The sequence below is a fragment of the Amphiura filiformis genome, chromosome 1 (assembly GCF_039555335.1).
Source record: "Amphiura filiformis chromosome 1, Afil_fr2py, whole genome shotgun sequence".
NCBI lineage: Eukaryota > Metazoa > Echinodermata > Ophiuroidea > Amphilepidida > Amphiuridae > Amphiura > Amphiura filiformis.
Genome location: NC_092628.1, coordinates 71,262,328 through 71,282,770, shown reverse-complemented (window position 1 = coordinate 71,282,770; position 20,443 = coordinate 71,262,328). Strand labels below are relative to the sequence as shown.

At 36.0% G+C, this 20,443-nt stretch overlaps 1 protein-coding gene across 8 annotated transcripts in view; it reads left to right on the top strand.

Annotated features, from left to right (window-relative positions):
- LOC140152500 (lisH domain-containing protein ARMC9-like) overlaps window positions 1-20,443 on the top strand; it is a 34,802-nt gene that overhangs the window by 2,011 nt on the left and 12,348 nt on the right. For 6 of the 8 annotated variants that reach the window (XM_072174865.1, XM_072174888.1, XM_072174871.1 and 3 more), the window contains exons 1-20: window positions 822-936; window positions 1,308-1,429; window positions 2,246-2,422; window positions 3,313-3,561; window positions 5,106-5,121; window positions 5,519-5,610; window positions 6,194-6,268; window positions 6,712-6,798; window positions 10,762-10,799; window positions 12,680-12,700; window positions 14,123-14,231; window positions 14,435-14,533; window positions 15,325-15,415; window positions 15,949-16,072; window positions 17,185-17,324; window positions 17,822-17,898; window positions 18,262-18,336; window positions 18,927-19,017; window positions 19,605-19,663; window positions 20,105-20,209. In XM_072174865.1, the coding sequence (XP_072030966.1) occupies window positions 1,403-1,429; window positions 2,246-2,422; window positions 3,313-3,561; window positions 5,106-5,121; window positions 5,519-5,610; window positions 6,194-6,268; window positions 6,712-6,798; window positions 10,762-10,799; window positions 12,680-12,700; window positions 14,123-14,231; window positions 14,435-14,533; window positions 15,325-15,415; window positions 15,949-16,072; window positions 17,185-17,324; window positions 17,822-17,898; window positions 18,262-18,336; window positions 18,927-19,017; window positions 19,605-19,663; window positions 20,105-20,209 (1,752 nt within the window). In that variant the 5' untranslated portion in view covers window positions 822-936; window positions 1,308-1,402. Of the gene's footprint in view, window positions 1-816; window positions 937-1,307; window positions 1,434-2,245; window positions 2,423-3,312; window positions 3,562-5,105; window positions 5,122-5,518; window positions 5,611-6,193; window positions 6,269-6,711; window positions 6,799-10,761; window positions 10,800-12,679; window positions 12,701-14,122; window positions 14,232-14,434; window positions 14,534-15,324; window positions 15,416-15,948; window positions 16,073-17,184; window positions 17,325-17,821; window positions 17,899-18,261; window positions 18,337-18,926; window positions 19,018-19,604; window positions 19,664-20,104; window positions 20,210-20,443 lie in introns of those variants that run through there. The other 2 variants (XM_072174898.1, XM_072174854.1) reach the window with 2 other exon arrangements.

Here is a 20,443-nt window from a genome sequence, read left to right as displayed (position 1 = left end):
AATTCACCTAGCATGTATACTTCAATCTCTTCATAATCATATGTTCGTTTGATCCATGGCACGCGAGAATCTGAAAGTGTGTGTGTGTGTGGGGGGGGGAACGGGAGGGAGGGTATTAAAGGAAAACACATTATTTTTACGATATGTGTGAGGTTAGGCGTGAGAACTGAGATTATATTGCTTTGGCGTGAGACTGAGAAAGTGACCGAATGCGTGAGACTTGCGCCCGCCGCCCATGTGGCTCTTTAGAGTTGGACTGAATGAAATAGTGATTGTAAAATCAAGAAAAATAGGAGAAAATATTAATTAAAAAGTTGTATTTTATCAGTTTCAAATGAAAGCTAATACATCTTGGTGATTATAAGAATAAAAAAAATCTCAAATTTGGGCATGAGCAAATGTTTCTCCCCTTAAGCTGTATAAGGCTCCATAATAAGTCTTGAGTCCATGTATGTTGGAAACGCTCCTCTCTGCTATTAAGGGCGTAGCCAGCTTTCTTGGTCAAGGGGGGCAAACTAAAATATTTGGGGCACCGAAAATTGCAGTTGCATCACACAAACATATGCCGGTTTTGTTTTTAAGAGAAATTTGTATTAAACTATTTTGGCCCATGATCAGGGTGAATTTTGGTGGAAATGGGGTTCCTTTTTCTTTTCCTTTGCCCTCCAGATTTTCTCTTTCATTTTTTGTCAGAGGGGCACTTTTTTCTTTCATTTTTTGCCAGGGGGCACTCATCCCCCTGCTGGCTACTGCTGCCTATATCAGACTAGAGGAAAACAAACAATTCTAATTTTTTTTCTAAACAATTTCTTGCAGGATGGGCTGTCTTCTCTAATCCTTCAGTATCACAGCTATAGTATTGGATCTGAAATACCACTTGGAGAGATGAATCCACCGATAAGTTTTGAGGGAGATCTAAATGCCATTGTAAAAGAGGTAATTTATCGTACCGGATTCATAATGTCTAGACCGTATAAAGCAAAGAAATACAATAGGTGGGTCTGTGGACACTTATATTACGGTATAATGCCAGATCGTGAGCTGCGAATTTTTATGAAAGTTCTAATTTATAATATAATTATAATATTAGTATCCCTCTTTCTGCCAAATCACAAAAGTTGCCTGTTACAAGTCATTTGCCAGAAGTAAGGATCAACATCACAATCATCATTCTGTTGATGCCTATCGACCATGATAGGTGAAACTGTCAATCTATAGAGAGAGTAAACGGTCTTTTGATTATAATATATTTGCCTTATAAGTTACTGATTTGCCATTATTGTACCATTTTCTTCTTTTTTTCTCAGTATTTAGAGTTTGGACATTTTTCACAAACTTTACATGCATTTGAGTCGGAAAGTAAGCAATTAGGAAAACCAGTGAATGCTATTGCCAAAAGACCATGGGACAAGAAAAACAAGATCTACAGGTATGTAGCCAATACTATACTCTTTCAGTTCAGCTGTCATACAAAGGGGAGTATTATTCAAAATAAAAGCACAATATTCTCAAATTGGGAAGATGATCTTTAGCTGATATACTAAGGGTGCACACCAGTAAATAGTCCAAATTGACTTTCTGTACAAAGAGGGTCAGGGAAAACATCATTTTCTTAACCTGAGAGTGACTCAGTTCTTCAAAACTTGCACTTTCTGCAAGATGAAGGTCAGATAATGACCGGCAGTTCAGTGAAAACATACAGAGTCTAGTGACTTTTCATAGAAAATTGCCTTCTAAAGCACCCTGTAGCCCACAGCGCTTCCGCCAGCTCACAAATTAGCTTGGTGAAGCCAAACCTTCATAAAAAGTTGGATCCTGCTCATTTTTCATAGACAATCTATTACCCAAGCCTAAATAAATAAGGAATAAATATGAATCAGGGCCTAATAGTTGGGTTTTAAGCCTTTTCTAATGTATTACTTTTTAAAGTAAAAGTGCCATGGCACTTTCTCATTTTTTGAAACACTGGTTTTCTTCCAAGGGTATTCACTGATCGCACGGTCATTTCAGAACGAGTTTCTACCTTCTAAGTGTGTGCGTACGCCTGTCAAGCGCATGCTTTAATTACCGCATACGCTTTGCAAAAACCTTCTGGCTCGTTGCTAGAAAAGCACACGAAACAAAAATGCACATTTTGCACATGCGTTTGCAGGGAGAACCTCATCTTGGCAGCAAGATGGCGACTGAAAAAATGTGCATAATGAAAAGTTTTAACAAACATGTAGATGTGTTTTATCTTTTGCAGTTGGATTTATTGTCTTCATTCAAAGTTGGTGCCAAGAAGGAATTCTTCATACTGTGGGATGAAAATGTTCCAGAGTCTGTACGACAAAATGATCCAGTGTGCAAGAAACTTGAGTTCTATTTGAATATCTACTTTGCTATTTATCCCATCAAATACCACCTGCTTACAGGGAAAAGGGTAAGAAACAATGTTCATTTTCTTACAGTTTAACTTCACTGAATCTAGCAATGCATGAAATGTGTCCTACCTTAATACCCTAAAAGTCATGAAACCATTGTATTCAGATTGGTTTCAGCATACTGAAGATTTCTGTGAATTAATGTACCAGTACTACACTAGTTGTTAGAAAAGATGTATAAATAGAGCAGAGAGCAGTTATTTAACTTTGTTTTAATTATTTATAAATTACCTGGTAAGTAGTCTATCTTTACAACACATGAACTGAATAGGTGTGCAGCTCCCAACACCTGTCTAATCTTTTGAGTGTCACACAATGTAATTTTGTTGTCGTTTTCATTTATAACATTTCCATTTTCTTCCTTCTCTGGGTAGTTTCACTTTCATCCATCCGCCAATTAGGCCCAAAATTTTTTGAGATTTTTGGGGTGGGTCGGTTCACCGTTGGTCGGAAAAATATATATATTTTTTAGTGACTCACTACTGTATAGGCCTGTAGGCAATGAACATTGGTCATGTGGAAAGATACATCAATACTTCACTTCAGACCTTCAATATGCAAGATACACCATAGAAATGGATTCAATTAGAATGACTGCAGCTGCATACACTTACAGGCATAAGACGCTAAGTTTATTGGAAACATTGATGCAGTTATAAATGTTATAATGAGTTTACAGTAATGATTTTCTTCTTAAGAAAAATGTTGCTGGCCAAATTCAGCTTTGAAATAAAATTTAGATAAACTAAAAAAAAATTAAAATGGGCCGACCATGATTTTGGTCAATTTTGGGTCGGTCGGTGGAGGGCAAGCAAACAATTTATTTGGGGGGTGGGTGTCGGAGCCCTCTTTATGTGACTTACATATATCTCTTTGTTATCATTTGCAGAGTAAAGTTAAAATTGAGGAGACTATGACTACATTTAAACACTTCCTAGAGACCAGAGGTGCACCATTAAGTCAAACCACCGAATTCCTTCCATTCTATGCACTACCATTCGTGCCTGATCCTACCAAGCATCCATCTTACAAGGAGTTATTCCAGGATAATTGGGTGCCAGATTTGCAGATAAGATTGGAGAAGTTTCTCAGCTTGACATTACCGGCTAGACCGCAACCAAGATTATGCGATATATATGTATCCTCTTTATGACATGCTTGATTTTGCATATAATTTTAGAATCCTATTTGCTGGCAAAGTGATGTAATAATGAGATTAACTACCATAGCAATAGGGTAAAACAATTTTTGAATATATATCGCACTTCACTAGTACATTCATGCGGTACCTCTGCATTGAACCATATCATACTGAGGCAAAAAAAAAAAAAATGTTGTGTTGCCCTCCGCGCCGGGTCAAAATCGTGAAAATCTGGGCCCGGTTTTTTGTTTTTTGTTTTTGTTTTTTTTCAACAAAAAAATAATTCAAATTTTTTTTTTTTTTAATTATTTTTTTTAACAAATTTTTTTTTTTTAATCATACATGTACCCCCAAGCCTATTCCCGGATCCCTGACGTTCACTAAAAAGATTGTGCCCCAAGCCAGCACTTTAATTGGATAGTAGGACTTGCTCATTGAATCCCAATAACATGGATGTTAGGCCCTTCACAATTGATTTTGAGTTTCCTATTTCCCGCCCGCATCAACAATTGAGAATGCAAAATATTTAATTATTTGATTTTTATCTGTCATTTTCTCTGTTATGACATTTTTGTTACATTAATTTGCTACTTTCTTACTTTGATCATGAATCCTGAACAAACAAATAACACATATTATTATCAATGTATAAAATCAACCATAATTGCAATATGATCTGCAGTGCCAAAATGTACCATGCAGGATGTTGATATTGGGCTGTGACCACTTGTTTCAAAAAGAAGAAAATAATAAGTAATAAATAACTAATAATTAAGTTACCTTATGCCTTTTTTTAAATATCTAAATAGTAAACTAAGAATTAATTGTGAAGGGTCTTAATATTAATATTTACTTCAATAAAATATTCAACATATGGTAGAAAATACAGCCAATATTATGCATATGCCTCTCTTTACTCATGTTACTGTGAAATAGTATCAAATGGTTGAGTTGGTAAAAAAAAAAAAAAAATCCGGCCGGCTGTACTACCAGATTTTAGGCTGGGAGGGCAACACAATTTATTTTTTTTGGCCTGATCACTCGCACCTGTAAGATTAGTATCTTTGAAAAGAGTGGTATTGTATTCAATCTATGATTGCAGACATACACAGGTGGTGAGTGCAACCTGCTTGTAGTGCAGCGCGATGTATTCAAAAATGGTTTTACGCTATTGCTATGGTAGTTAATCCGATTATTTCATCACTTCACCAGCGAATTCACATCATTATTATGTTAATGGTGTGTTGCCATTTATTTTTGTTGAAATTAGATTTAGGTTTTTATGGAAGGGGTGTGTTAGTATGTATAATACAAGAATATAATACAAGAATGACTCTTTCAGTTTTGTCAATAGCAGTATAGCAATTAGGCTTTATTCTACTAAAATGTACTAAAATGGTCATCCACTTTGATATTACCTTCCTGTTTATTTGCCCCAAACCAATGAAGATTGATGACAGATTTCATTTTAAACATGAAAATGTCATTGTTAATTGATATTTTTACATTTCCTTGACTTACAATCTCTTCCTCTTCTGCAGCAAGATATTAATAATAGTAAGTTGTATTAATACATAATGATGTATTTATTTTTGTATAAAAATTCAAATGTAAGAAATACATTTTTATATAAACCCTATACAGTTGCTGGGAGTAAGTCATAAATAGGCCAAGGGATAAAAGAAAAGGATGGTTTTATCATTCTTAACATAAAAAGCCAAACCAAGCAAGCAAAAACAAAACATACATCCCACCCCACACACTCAAACCCCTACAACACTTTTGTCCAAACATTTAACCTCAACTGGTTTTTGGTTCATTGTTGTATCATATGCATTTGTATAGTATTTGATGTGATATTCATCCTTGATGATGATGATAATTGTTTTACAAAGCAGCATTGTTTCCTCCATGCATATTCTCATACCTTTTCTTGTGTATTAAATAATTGCAGAAAATACAGAGCAAATGCAGAGATTACAGCAAAGTGTGGTAGATGCAGAGAAGAAAACTATGACGTACATAAAGAGATTCAACAAATTACAGGTGCGTCAGGCAATTATACCAACTGGTGAATTCATGTTAGGTATCAGACATGGGGACATACAGGGAAAAAGTGAATTTTGGCAATTGTGAGGGCAGCCAGACAATTCTGCTAGGGCACCAAGGCAATCGCACTCTAAAGAATACATCCAAAGTTGCACATTTGAGGGGCACCCAAGGCAATTGCCTTCGGTGTCTCTGGTTATATTTTGACCCATACTCATACTAAGTAAAGAAGGAGGATTTGGAAATAGACTGAGAATACCAAGTATCCCATGTTTACATCTTGTATCAACTGTACCCCATCAATTGTGATTAACATTAAGTAAATAATACTACATTTATAATAGCATTTTGTTTGCTATAGTTTCATACATCTGTATGCATTGATCACTCTTAGGCAAACATAGCTTGGACTTGCCAGGATTTCCATGATGGAGATAGATGGTTTGGATTGGCAGCAGTGTTTTGATGCATTCGTGGTCAAGAACATACCATAAAAACATGTTACACTTGCATCTATTACAACGCACTGAATCTATATTATTAATAACTTTTGGTGTGTTTTTTGTTTTCTGATATACAGTCTGATTACCATAATTTAATAGGAATAACTGCAGAACTGGTGGACTCATTAGAACAATGTATTAATGGCAATATGGTAAGGATTGGATACATGTACATTAATGTTTTAATCTGGTTTGTTAAGTGAGGTCCATTCATACTACGCCGCAATAGCTATGCGGTGCGTTGCTGATTTTTGTCGCATTTTCAAGTTAAAATGTATTTAACTTTATTGTAATACCGCAATGCTGTATTTTTCTGTACAATGCAGTATGAACCATGGACGTACTAACGTCCATGTATGAACGGACCTTAAAAGTTGTCAAGATCATCAGTATAATGGTAACTTAGTTGAAGATATGCATTACAATTGACAAATAATATAGTTAAAACATGGATTTAAATGCTTCAACTCTGCATATAAAAATAATTTTTATGACATTGTTCCCCTGACTTGGCTTGGGTTTATCAAATTAATACTATCATCACAGTAAAACTTATATCGTGACATGACCTATTGCTGTAATTTTGTGATAACAGGTGACACCGGAATACCTTCAAACTGTATGTAGCCGTCTGTTTTCTAATCAACTCAGGGAATCTGTGGATGTCAACAGGCCTGCAACGGTAAGTACAAATATATAGTTATTGCTTTTATTCAGTTAATACCAACTGATATGGCATTTGTCTGCCAATCCGATATCGATTTTATAATATCGGCCGATATCCGATCCAATCCGATATTGGTATAACATTTTTTTTTAAATTTTCAATTTGTTTACCGATATTGATATGCAAATATTATTGGCTAATCGTGCAGGTGTGATCAATAGGCCTATTTTCAACATATTTCAATACGGGGTGCAATATTAAATTAAAAAGGTCAGGGCAGGTAGGCCTATATGGGTAGTCCTATATGGGTAGTCCTATCACGAGAACCACCCAACCCGAGAACCGCGAAATCTAGTATCCAATGTTTTCAAAAATTCTGATTCTATTCAACTGATTCTTTTGAGGAGTGTATTTGCTTTCATAGATAGATGCGCATATGAAATCAGTGTGAAATAGGAACACCTCCTAGCATTGCAAATTGATGGCATAACTATGATCACTGCACTGCAAATGCATCAGACTAGGGCAACTCCTACATTTGTGCCTGCACACATATGATGTAATCTGGTGATAACCATTTAGAATTACCAACTGGGCTTACTTAATGTCAAAAAAGGTACAGTACATCCCAGATGTAATGTGTGGAAGATGCACACTTTTATAGCCAGATATGCATAAGATGTGGTGTTTTTTGAAGCACAGATAAATACATGCACATCAATTTATATCTCTATGAAATTCATCGAACTATATGGATAGAATCAATTGAGAAATTTTAGATTATTTGCAGTGTTTGCAACTTTTTCATATGTTTATTATTATTATTATTATTAAAACATATTTATAAAGCGCATAAACGTAAAAAACATCTCAATGCGCTAACAAGCAAAATGACAAAAGCAACAAACAAAGAGTACTCATTACATTGCAAAATAAATAATGTGGGAAAAACATGACATAAGTTAAACAAGGAAAGCAATTCTGTACAGGTGGGTTTTTAGCTGTGATTTAAATTGAGCAAGATTGGGTGATTTATGGATCTGTTCCGGGAGGCGTTCCACAGTATTAGGCGGCAACAGCAAAAGCCCGTTCACCATAGGTCTTTGTTCGGGAACGGACAATTTGCAGATGGTCATTGGGGCGCACATTACCTGACCTAAGGCAACGAGGTGGAATATAAAGGGTGATCAATTCAGACAAGTATGGAGGAGCAATACCGTGGAACGCCTTGTATGTGAGGAGGAGGATTTTGAATTGGATTCTTTCTTCAATTGGGAGCCAGTGAAGTTGGTCGCGAAGAATTGGAGTTATGTGATCCCGCTTTTTGTAAGAGAAATTAGACGAAGGCCATGTTTTGGATTCTTTGAAGTTTGTTAATATCTTTCTGTGGGAGACCGTGGAGGAGTGAATTGCAATGATCAAGCCTGCTGATGACAAAAGCCTGGATGAGTTTGTGAGTGGAGTCCGGGTCAAGGTATTTGCGCAGCTTCCCAATCTTGCTCAATGCAAATGTAGCGCCATGGCACAAGTTATTGACATGCTTGTCCATCCTAAGATGTTGATCAAGAACTGCACCAAGATTTCTCACTTGGGGTGTAGGATTGACAGCAGCATCACCCACACTGATAGAAGGCAATTGACGAGGCATTGCAAAACGAGAAGTGAAATGAATAATTTCTGTTTTGCTATCATTTAAAACAAGAAAATTAGAGGACATCCATGTTTTTATGTCCTTGACACAATTCTCAATTTTCTCTATAGCGCGGTCCTGATTTTTGACATTGAAACTGATATACAGTTGAGAATCATCAGCAAACTTCATACAGGAGAGTCCATGAGCAGTAATTATGCTCTCCAGGGGGGCAGTATAGAGAATAAAACAAATGGGACCACACACCGACCCCTGTGGCATACCATAATCTATCTCAACAGGATGAGACAACACACCATCAACAAGGACACTTTGACTCCTGTTTTGAAGATACGAGGATAACAAGTTCAGTGCAGAGCCTCCGACACCATAGCGTGATTTCAGACGATTAATGAACACCTTATGGTCTATGGTGTCGAAGGCTGCAGTTAAGTCTAGGAGGACCAGAATGGTCTCACCACCTTGTTTATCAAGATCCATGAGGATGTCATTATACACACGAGTTAAGGCAGTCTCAATACTATGGTACTGCCTGTACGCCGACTGAGAAGAAGCAAAAAGATTGTTAGAGTTTAAATACTCAACATACTGCTTCATAGCACAGCGCTCTATGACCTTACTCAGAAATGCCAAGTTAGAAATAGGCCTGTAATTTTTCATTGTTTCTGGGTCGAGACTGGGCTTCTTCAGAATCGGCGTAACAAGGGCAGATTTCAGAGCATTGGGAAAAACACCCGTTTTAAGAGACATATTGGTAATTGCAGTAATATGTGGCAAAAGCAAATCTAGATTGTCTGCTATCAAACAAGCAGGAAGGGGATCAAGAGAACATGATTTAATTTTTGATCCCTTGATAATTTCAAAAACCTCGCTCTTCGGTCACTGGACAAAATTTGGTAAAAGAGCTACTACACGATTCTTCGTTGAGCCCTGCAACAGAGCAATGACTCTGTTGTTTTGCAGCAAGAGTACAACGGAGAGTCCTAACTTTGTTGTCGAAAAACTCTGCAAAATCTTGGACAAGGTTCTCCTTAGAGCTGTGGGAAGGGAGCACCTGTTTTGGTTTGTGCACAGACAATCTATCAATGACACGGAAAAGTTGTTTTTGGTCACAGTTTTTGATTTCAAGTTGATAATATTCTCTCTTGGAAGCATTAAGTGCTTCTCTGTATACTTTACATTTTTCAGTAAGTATTTGTTTGTGAACTGTCAAACCCGTCTTTTTCCACTTGCGCTCAGCTGCACGCTTTAACACGCTTGAGGCTGTGGAGGTTCTCATTGTACCAAGATGTATTTGGTCTTGGAATAATACTATGTGTAGTCAATGGGGCATGGTTATCCAAGACTTCACTTAAAACTGAGTTGTAATTACTAACATATATGTCTAAATCATTACAAAGATCATTGAGGTTAGAAGACAGAATATCATTACGAAATTCTTCAGTGTTTATTTGGCGGATCTTGCGAAACTTGATCTGAATACGCCGCAACTGGAGGTCGAGCTAGATTGACATTAAACCTGATAACATAGTGTGGTAAAGGCATAGTATGCACCACATGAACGCCACCTATGCAGTTGTTATTCTCATTAGTAATGAGAAGATCAAGCCAATGTCCTGCAGTATGCGTTGGTTCAGATACAAGCTGGACAAGACCTGCTGAGGCTAGGATCTCATTTAAGGTTCTAGTGTCACTTAAGTCAGGTATGTCCATATGGAAGTTAAAGTCACCACAGATGATCATGGGTGTAGTACACAGACATGCAGTTTCAAGTAAGCTGTTGAATTCTTGGAAGAAGACAGATGGTGGAACTTTGCTACACTTGCTGGGCGGTCTGTAGATGGTTATCAGCTTCAGATGATCTTGCATTCCTGAGGTGATTGATAATTCAAGGCAATCTGATGATTGGAAACTATGTTTTTTTTCATTATTTTCAAATCCGTCACGGAGTATAACACAAATGCCTCCACCTCTCTTGCCTAAGCGGGGAAGTGTATGGAATTTGTAACCAGGGAGAGTGTTTGATATGTCTGCAAAGGCATGATCATCTCGGCTATCACCATAGAGCCATGCTTCGTCAGTGCAAATATGTCCAGTTGCTCAGATTCTATGAAATCACAAATGTCAGTGATTTTGTTCATCATTGATTGTGCGTTCCACACAGCCATTTTACACGCGCTGAACTATATGGATAGAATCAATTGAGAAATTTTAGATTATTTGCAGTGTTTGCAACTTTTTCATATGTTTATCAGGAATAAGATGTAACTTTGCAGTGTATAAATTGGAACATTTTCTATTTCAATATATTTCATTTCTTCTTTCAGGCTGCATCAATTATTAGAGCATCATTTGTACAGCCAAGGTAAATAAATCCATAATCTCTAATTATATGTTCAATATGCTTAATCATTTGAGTATTTCAGAATACATTAAGAATAAAATCTTAACTGCTGTATCCTCAAATTTAAGCCCAAGTAATACACAGCATCTTTTATACTTTGGAAAATTACAGTCACTGTTTAAGCAGAGAGTTGTGGTTTTCATATTTTGACTTTGCATGAATGAATACATGTATGTGCATCATGAGTCATATTGGAAACAATTGGTATTGTAAACCATTTACGGTACTTGTGTTGGGATAATTTTCCTAAGCACTAAGAAAAGTGTGGTTATGCCTGTTTACATTATCAACCCACAATTTTGTGAAACTCTATTTTGTGGTGGCAGAGGTGTAACAGTAATGTTTACAAAATGCATTGGTGTCTGGGTCTCTGCTAAACATTAAGGCAGGTTGGAGGGGAGCATAACTTTGCGGTGTTTGCACTCAAATATTGAGACAAGTAAAGCCGACACACAAGAGGCATGGTAAAGGTTCTATAAAGGTATCCTGATGCTTGATATAAGGGTGTCATTTCTGCTCCATGCCTGATTTTTCTTGAGAGGGGGAAAATGCCAAAAACTTTTGCTTGATATATCATTTGCCTTAAAATCAAGAACTGGAAGACATATGAGAATATAAATGTGATTATTGGCTTCCTTGACTCATTTCCTGTAAGATTAATGTATAAATATTAAGAAGTACACTGCAGTATGGGGTTAAAAAAGGCTAAAACTGGGAAAATATTGCTCCTGCCATCAGATTTGTCTTATCCATAAGTAAAGTATTTGTATGTATATCTTTGAATTCATATCATCATGTTCATTAATATTGTTCAGTGTCTTATAACACAAAACCGTATGCTTCAATGCACTAACTCAGCTCAAAAATTACACCTGTCAGATTAAAAGCACAGTGCACATATCAGTTATATTATTGACTTGATTAAATTAAACAAAAGCCAATAGTAAATCACCATAAGGCAAAGTCAAGGATAACTGTCAGTTGGTCTAAAATGCATTCAAATTGCACACAATAAAGGTTACTGTGTGTAACTGCCAAGCTACGATGAAGGTCAGCATCTGCAAGTTGATCATAATTTAACCACATGATTGATGTCCATAATAGAGACAAAAACATAGGATTTTGAGTTTGCATATAATATAATTTAATATAATTTCTGACAAAACCAAAAAGACCTTGTAATTTGTGCAGCTTCTGTCTCCTGAACGATAGCTATAAGCTTCAGGGCTGGGTACATAATATGTAGAGCACTTTACCACTTCCCATGACAGTGGTATTATGTATGCTTCATTTGGCATACTGCAATGGAAATGTTGAGACACAACATACTAGGAAATTGTATCACAACTGCCTGTTATTGAAGAACCATGATTGCCATTTTGGTTTGGGATGCACTGAGGAAAACATATAGTGCACAAACTGCAGGATTCCCAGCCGCTCATGGGAATCAGGGAAAATAAAAATTTATTTTTCCTAACTGAAAATAAAACTCCGAAAAAAATTCGAATGTATTATGATCCCATTGGTGGATTTAAATATGTTACAGATAAGAGTCTCATTCTTCCCTAAAAAATAATTATAAAGAGAGTGGTGTCCTATCTGCTATGCCCTACATGTAGCAGAACATCAATCAATGAGAGACAATAAAAAATAATTAATACAAATCACACTGAAGATCAATTTCCCAATGGTGTATGCCACATTTTGTGCCTCAACTCGGTCATATAATTAATTCTTTGCTCTCACTATGCATGGTGTTTATACTGCATGTTAACATGTCTAATGCCTGCTTATATATTAACTTTGTCTTCATATGCATGTATGTGATGTCCTACTTGCAGCCCAATCCCTGAAGAGAAAAGGTAAATCACCAATATGGTGTGTGAATGTGGCTTGCTGTGCAATTGTCTGTCTTTATGTCTGTCTGTCTATCACCCTGTCTGTGTTCATCTTTCTTGGAGACTGTAGGTAAGATAATTTTCATACCAGGTGGTTAGGGGTCATAGTATTTTTCATTTCTATTTTGATCTGTAGTTTGTAAGGCTTTGAATGAAGTCTTAGTTTAGTGTAACTACAGTAACTTTTTTAATTCTTCCTAGTTCTGGTTATGCGCTAGAGATCATAGATCGCATTAAAGAAGAGAAGTGGCCACCCAATTTACATGCTGATGGCTGGGTCAACAGTGTTGTTGTCATGACTGTTGATTATCCAATCAGCATGATTTTTTTTTCATTTATGCGATCAAGCCATATACGCTCAACGCACAGCACATAACTCGGAAGAATTAAAAAATTTACTGCAGTGTACCTTTCTTGTTTGTGACTTTTACCATATCATTTTGCATTATCATAAATAGAAATGTTTAAGATTTGTTATTTGATTTTGGCACAATTTTACCAATTAGTTTAATTTAGTTTTATTTATCTTTGCAACATATACAAAAGACAGGACCAAATAGAACAAAATAATGATCAAGCACTTACAAAGCATCAAATAATTTAATAATATACATGTACAAACCACCAAATGCCATCCCAGGTTGGAACGGCATACATACCACAACACCAAAAGTTGCAAGGCAAGGATAGCTCATAAAAGCCCGACTACATATGCAGGCTTATTTCCAGTAGGGTCCCAATTTACCTTATGTGTTTGTGTTTAGTCAGTTTCATAATCATTTCTTAGCTCTATAAGAAAATAAAATGTTTCTTCTGCATTGAATTGAAAGATTTGATTTTTAAAATTTGTTTTATTTTTGTTGGTTTTCATATTTGTAGGAATATATTTGTTTTGTGTTTTGTTTGTTTTGTTTGTTAGCTACTTTCCTTTGATAGTTTATAAATTAATATTGTTGATTTGGCCTGTAAAATTATAGGTGTAAGTTGTTTTAAATCATAACATTTTCTATCAATGCATATATGTGACCGATCTGGTCCATGGGGGCCAAAGGCGGCAAATTTGAAACTGAGATAAAGTTTAAAATATGGAATAAAAAAACAATAAAATACATAAGAAAATAGACATCAAAAAACTTCATAACTTTAGAACCAAGTAGGCTAGACCTTTGGTGTTTTCAGTAAATGATAGCCTATTGTATGTATAATGTAATAATTACGGTAACTCAATTGTCAAAAATGCCTCCTTTGGCCCCCATGGACCAGATCGTGTCACATATGTATCATTTGCTATCAAGTTGCTCTCAATTTGACTTGTACAGGTTATGAAATATGCAACACCTTACAACATACATAATCTGACCCAAATGATGCCATCTTATCTTTCAGTGATAATGAAGTTCCTTTATTACCTTCCCTTGATTATGAGAAAGTCAGAGAAGACATGCTTCATGAAGAGACAAGGAAACGAGCATTACTACTACAAGCATTGAGATGGGTAAGTCTTGTTGGCACTACTCAGTCTTCTGGGTGTCATTTTGCCCTCTAGCCATACTGTAAAACTCTGAAACTCTTAAACCTGTGTTTTTCATCATTTCCGTAACCTAAATCCTAGATCCTAAGTTTCCTTAAACCAAACCCCTTCACACAATAGTACATTAACTAATGTAGTGGTATGACTTGTTTACATCTTGCACACAGAGATTAACGCGGAGTGAACCTGGTGAACAAAGGGATACAGTACTAGCAGCATTTATACAGCATGATATACTGGGCTGTTCTACAGATGATACACACACAGTAAGTTACTCCATTCTACACTGTGCCAAGTTATAACTGTATTAGCAGCTTTATTATTCATTTTGGTGAATTTAAAAGTTTGAAAGCTGATGAATTGTCATTTCTTGATTCAATGTTCATATTATTTTTCGCCAAATCATCAGCAAAAAATGACACGCCAATCCCAAGGTGTAGCGCTGAATGTTTAACCTTCTGGAAATGTTGAATATACATACATTTGTAAACTGTCCATTTGGTTCCTTAGAAATGTAGCACATTTGAAATCAGTGTCTAGAATTGCCAATGGGGCTTAAACAGAGTTACACTGAATAGAATAGCAATGTTAAATAAGTATCATTGTTTAGAGTTCTGGTACATGCTGGTGATCACGTCCCATGTGCAATTATGTACATGTGCAACATGGTTGTGTATGGTGCATTAGAAAACCCAATGTGCATGCAAATGTTCAACCCATCTAATGCAATCCGTATTCTATACTATACACACATCACTGTTGATGAACGGCAGATAACTGAACAATTATGAAAACATTATTTATTGATCAGAGAAGTGTTCATCTACATCCATATACAATATATCATACAGGACGCACTCCATTTGATGAATACGCCATTTGTTGGCACCCCTAACCCTGCCCCTAACCCTTACCTTACTGCACTAACCCTAGGGTAATGTAATGCACTCTTTGTTGTTGATTGGCTGTCGAAACAAGCAGAATGTCAAGCAAAGGGAGGAATGCAACCATATGATCATGGTTATCAGTCTGTTTTTGTGTGTTTCTCTCCTTACAGGAAGCAGTACTTCAAATGTTAACAGATTCTGAGGAGGTAATCCAGCAATACAATGCAAGACTATTCAATGCATTTGCTTCACTTACTGCAGGTAAGCATTGTGTACAATGACAATATATCTTGTCATTAAATTATTCAAGGAATCAGTAAGGGGAACTTTTGACTGGAAATCTTATGACAAATTTGCCACCTCCTTGAAAGATAACAATAATTAATCCTAGCGCCCTAGCTGCTTTTTGGGGAGGGGAAGGAAAGAAGAAAGAAAGAAGAAGAAGAGAAAACTTTTTTTCTCGGGTGCGGTTTTGAACCACCGACCCCTCGGGTACCAGACACGTACACAGACCTACCTTGCCACTGGGGTGTAGATTGCCCAGCCAAGCTTTTCGCGGCCATATGACTGTTCGCGATGACGCAATCGCATCACGTGGGATACCTGCTCGTGCATATGCTTTGAGAAGTGTGGTTTTGTGATGTTTAGTACGGTTAGGGTTAAGGAATCAAAACTGACCTTATATTGATGGGGGTATGTTTGTTACCTTCTTTGCACAGTTTTGAAAGATCTGCTGAGATGTCAGAATTTGTTGTACTAGACTCCTTCTTTGTTTTTTCTTCTCTCTTCACTAGGTCGTAATTATCTGGGTAAGAATGGCAAGCTGATTGGTACATTACAAAAAGCTCTTCAGTCTGAGGAGAAAGACTCAATCACCAGAGAAAATGTCCTGGGAACTCTACAAAAACTCAGCTTAAAGTAAGTTCACAAAATATGTAGTCATAACCACTTTGGTTAAAGTTATCTCTTATAGGCTATCGTTGAGGTTTTCAATTGTGGAGGAGGCAACTATTGTACCATAATATTATGGTACCTTAAATTCATAATCATGAACATAGCAATAATTCAAATGGTAGAAGCTGCACTTGAAGGGAAAAGATACCATTTGTATCATACACTAAGCCAAAAAAGAAACTTATAATTTTTCACAAGGTCATATCTTAAAATCCTCTCCATAAAAGTGAACAAAAATTGCACACAGGATTACTTCAATACTCTACTCTAAACACTGGTCAGTAACCAAACAGTTGTCCAACTGACACAACAGTAAAATGCACTGACATGCAACACCTTCCTGGACCACATTCACAGCGCAACAGATTTCTTTGGCTGGGTTCCAATTATTCGCCTGTACATGAACAAAAATTACACACAGGATTACTTCAATATTCTACTCTAAACACATGTCAGTAACCAAGCAGTTGTCCAACTGACACAACAGTAAAATGCACTGACACAGAACAGCTTCTGGGATCACATTCACAGGCGAATAATTGGAACCAAGCCAAAGAAATCTGTTGCGCTGTGAATGTCGTCCAGGAAGGTGTTGCATGTCAGTCCATTTTGCTGTTGTGTCAGTTGGACAACTGCATAGTTAGTGACATGTGTTTAGAGTAGAGTATTGAGGCAATCCTGTGTGTAATTTTGGTTAATTTTGATAGACAGGATTTTAAGATATGACCTTGTGAAAAATTATAAGTTTCTTTTTTGGCTTAGTGTATAATAATTTCATAATCATTTGTATGCTGCTTGCATTTTAATTGTAAGATAATATAAAACTTTTATTGAAATTATATTGAAATTTGAAAAGCCTTTCAAAGCATGGTGCAATTTCCATTGATGATTAAAACAAAAGAATATGCAACTTTTATTAAAGCTTGTTATATTGAAAAACCTATCATGGCTGCTCCATTGATGACTACCAAATTTGTTAGCTGCTTTTTTCAACACATTCACCTGATAGATTGACCATATTTTTTGTATCCATGCAATTTGATATTACTGACCACTGTGTTATTTTCACCTTGCAGGCGACATTTGCAGTCTGAGATGATAGAGAGCAGTATAATAGATTGGTTGGTTCAAGTACTAGAAGACTATGATTCACTCTCAGATTACACATTGGAGTACTCCATTGCACTACTCATGAACTTGTGTCTCAGAACAACAGGTACAAACAGTTTGTTATCTTGTGTTTCTGTTATCAATTATTGATACAATCGGTAGATAAAATAACAAAGTAACAGATAGTAAGAATATAAACTTGTGATTTTAGATTCTTGATTGTAACTAGTAAAAATTGAGAATTAGTTATTTGTTGTCATGTGCAGATGCAAATGGTGTAATCTTATTTTCATGTTGCTCTATAGAAGGTTGAATATTCATTTTATGGTGGTTCAAATGTAACATTGTAATGCAGACAGACCTCAACAAAACTAGAAATACATGTTTCTTTGTGTCCAGGCTTCCTGACTTTCTAAGATAGAAGTATTTTAGAGATATCAGTTCTTTGATCTTGATCTTTCCGTCAAGAAATTATACTATTTCATATTTGCACAACTTCCTCAGGAATTGTCAGCTCATTCTTGTATACCTTAGTGTAGTTAACCCCATGTGTGAGTGAGTGCTAATCATTTCAAAAATTCTTTTCCTATGTTTGTTTATCAGGCAAGAAAAAATGCATTCCACTAAAAGCCAGAATATTGAAAGTACTAAGTGATCTGCTTGGGCATGATGATCAAGAGGTAAGCAAGTGTAAAAGATACATTAACATACATGTAGATGAATTGTAATAAGGTGTTGTGCCTTACCAACCAAGAGTTTCCAAAATGACCACACCTTTCTGGGTATCAAAACTCTTGCTCAACCAGCTGTCATCTGTTATGTAATAAGATTTTATGTATTTTGTAATGCTGGTTTGCATCCATTGCTGTCTTTCCTTGGAAGAATTTTAAGTGGATTTGTTGTCATGGTTATTAAAACTTGTTGAGCAGTTTAAAATATTAATTTTGAGTAAAACAACTTTGTTATTTTGGATATTAGAAGCTGTTATCGTACAAAAAGCAACCATTTCATAATATTCTGCATGTTTTTGTTGTTTATTTCAGATTCGTCCATATGTTAATGGCACATTGTACAGTATACTGTCATTACCTGAAATAAGAGAGGAGGCCAAGGCAATGGTAGGTTTTTATTCATATCAGTGGGGTAGATTTCTTTTTGACATTGGGGGAATGGAGTTGGGTAAAAATTCTTGAAGTATAGACAATCCAGCACCTTTTGGTGACAGAATAAGTTTATGGTACAAATGCGCACGAAAAATTGTGCTATTATGAAGCTAAACTGATGAAATATGGTGTAAAAGTAGAATAAATGTGCGCAAAGCTCACGAAAATTTGCACTTTGGGGGCTAAAATGGGCAAATATGAGGTTAATTTGGTCAGAAACCCATTATCAGGCGTTAACATTGGGGGATGATTGTATGGACCATCTCCCTGGCAAAATATTGGGGATCTACGCCTATGATTCAGTATACATTGTTTCTAAACTATATATCACGGGAAATAATAGAAAGCTGTTTGCCCATCCAGCCATAAGTTTTTGGGCATCAAATATGAGTTTGTGTAAGAGAGAACTGTAACACTATATCAGTATCCCATTATAGAAAATAACTTATAGGTTAACAAACAAGATAATACTTTCCAACACCTGTATCATCATTTCTTTGTGTTTAATTATTCCTGTTTTCATTCTGTCACTGATATCAATATAGGGTATGGAAGAGATCTTGAAGTGCTTCATTAAAGATGACACACCAGAGATGAATAGGCAAATTCATTTCATCATCAAACAACTCAACTCAGGTAAGCAGTTTTGTATTGTAAGTTTGCCCTTCCCAGATGGTTTGATGACCTTTCAGTGAGTAGTTGTGAATTGCTCTGAGGTTGTATAATCATTCAATAAATACCTTATATATCTTCATTCATTTATTTTAATTGATTTGCTAGTTTTCATAAAACCTCATGGAATGTCCGTCTTGATAAATGATGGTCACTCGAAAACCTGGAAAAAATGGTTATATAGATACAGCCAACTTCCCTCAAAGATTTCCACAATATTTTACATATTTCTTTATTTGGGGTTCAAAAGGATTCTCCAAATGTCACATTTTCCCAGGATGGAGATTCATGAATTTCTCTATTTCCTGGCATGCTTTAAAGATCCACCTGTAAATGATCAATTGGATTAGCTATCAAATAATATAGTCATTGCAGTCGCCAGGACCTGTAAATCCTGTGAAATTTCTTAAGATTTCATTTGTAATTCTACAACTGAATGGTTCGTAATGTCATCGTATATATTTGTAAAAGATAACCAGACTCGTAGTAAAGTATTATGTTGGCGCTATTCTAATGGTAAATAACTTGTATCATTTGATCTCTTTTGTTAGATGTTGTCAGTGAAGATCCAGAGTCAGATGATGAAGAGGAGGAAGATGAAGAAGAAGAGGTAAAATTAATTATACTTTTTCTTGAAACTGTTCTTTCACATAAGACTGGATCCAAATTTTACCAGCATTAGCAACACATCAGGGACTGATGCTGCATCTGTATACTTGAATGTTTGTTTGTTTGTTTGGTTACACAACATAAACATATTCTGTGCTATGTGAAAAAATGTTTTATTGTTGCACTTAACAATCATAATTTAATCATAATGTCAATTTGAAAAACATTCCAGCTTCAAGAAATTCGATGAAAGGGAGCAACAGTAGTGCAGATCACCTCAATTAGAAGTAAGACCTGCTAGATATGCAGTACAACAGACAAAAGTAACATATTGCTTGATCAGGGTTTGTTTTGCAATTTTCAGGCATGCTTGTGAATGAACTGAAAGGCAATGAGTTGCATCTTGTTACTTTTGACCTTTTTACCCACATTGACTTTGTAGGAGGACCAAGATGCCATGGAAGCTGATTTGGACAAGGCTGAAGTGGTAAAGGCTACACGTGAAGAGCTAAGTGGAGAGAAACTACTCAGTACTGAATACTTAGGGGTAAGTAGGATTTCCCTCCTGCCCAGACACACACATACACAGACTCCAATTTTGGCATTACATGACTATCATGGAAAAAAAGTATGTCTTCCAACTTACATTTTTTAGTCAAATCGTTTTTCCTGGAAGATGTAATATATTTTTCTACATTAAATCAAAATCCAAGCTACATTTGTTTGAAGAAGCTGTAGCTTCGTGCATCATTTTGTCATTTTTGGATACGCCAGGTTTTTT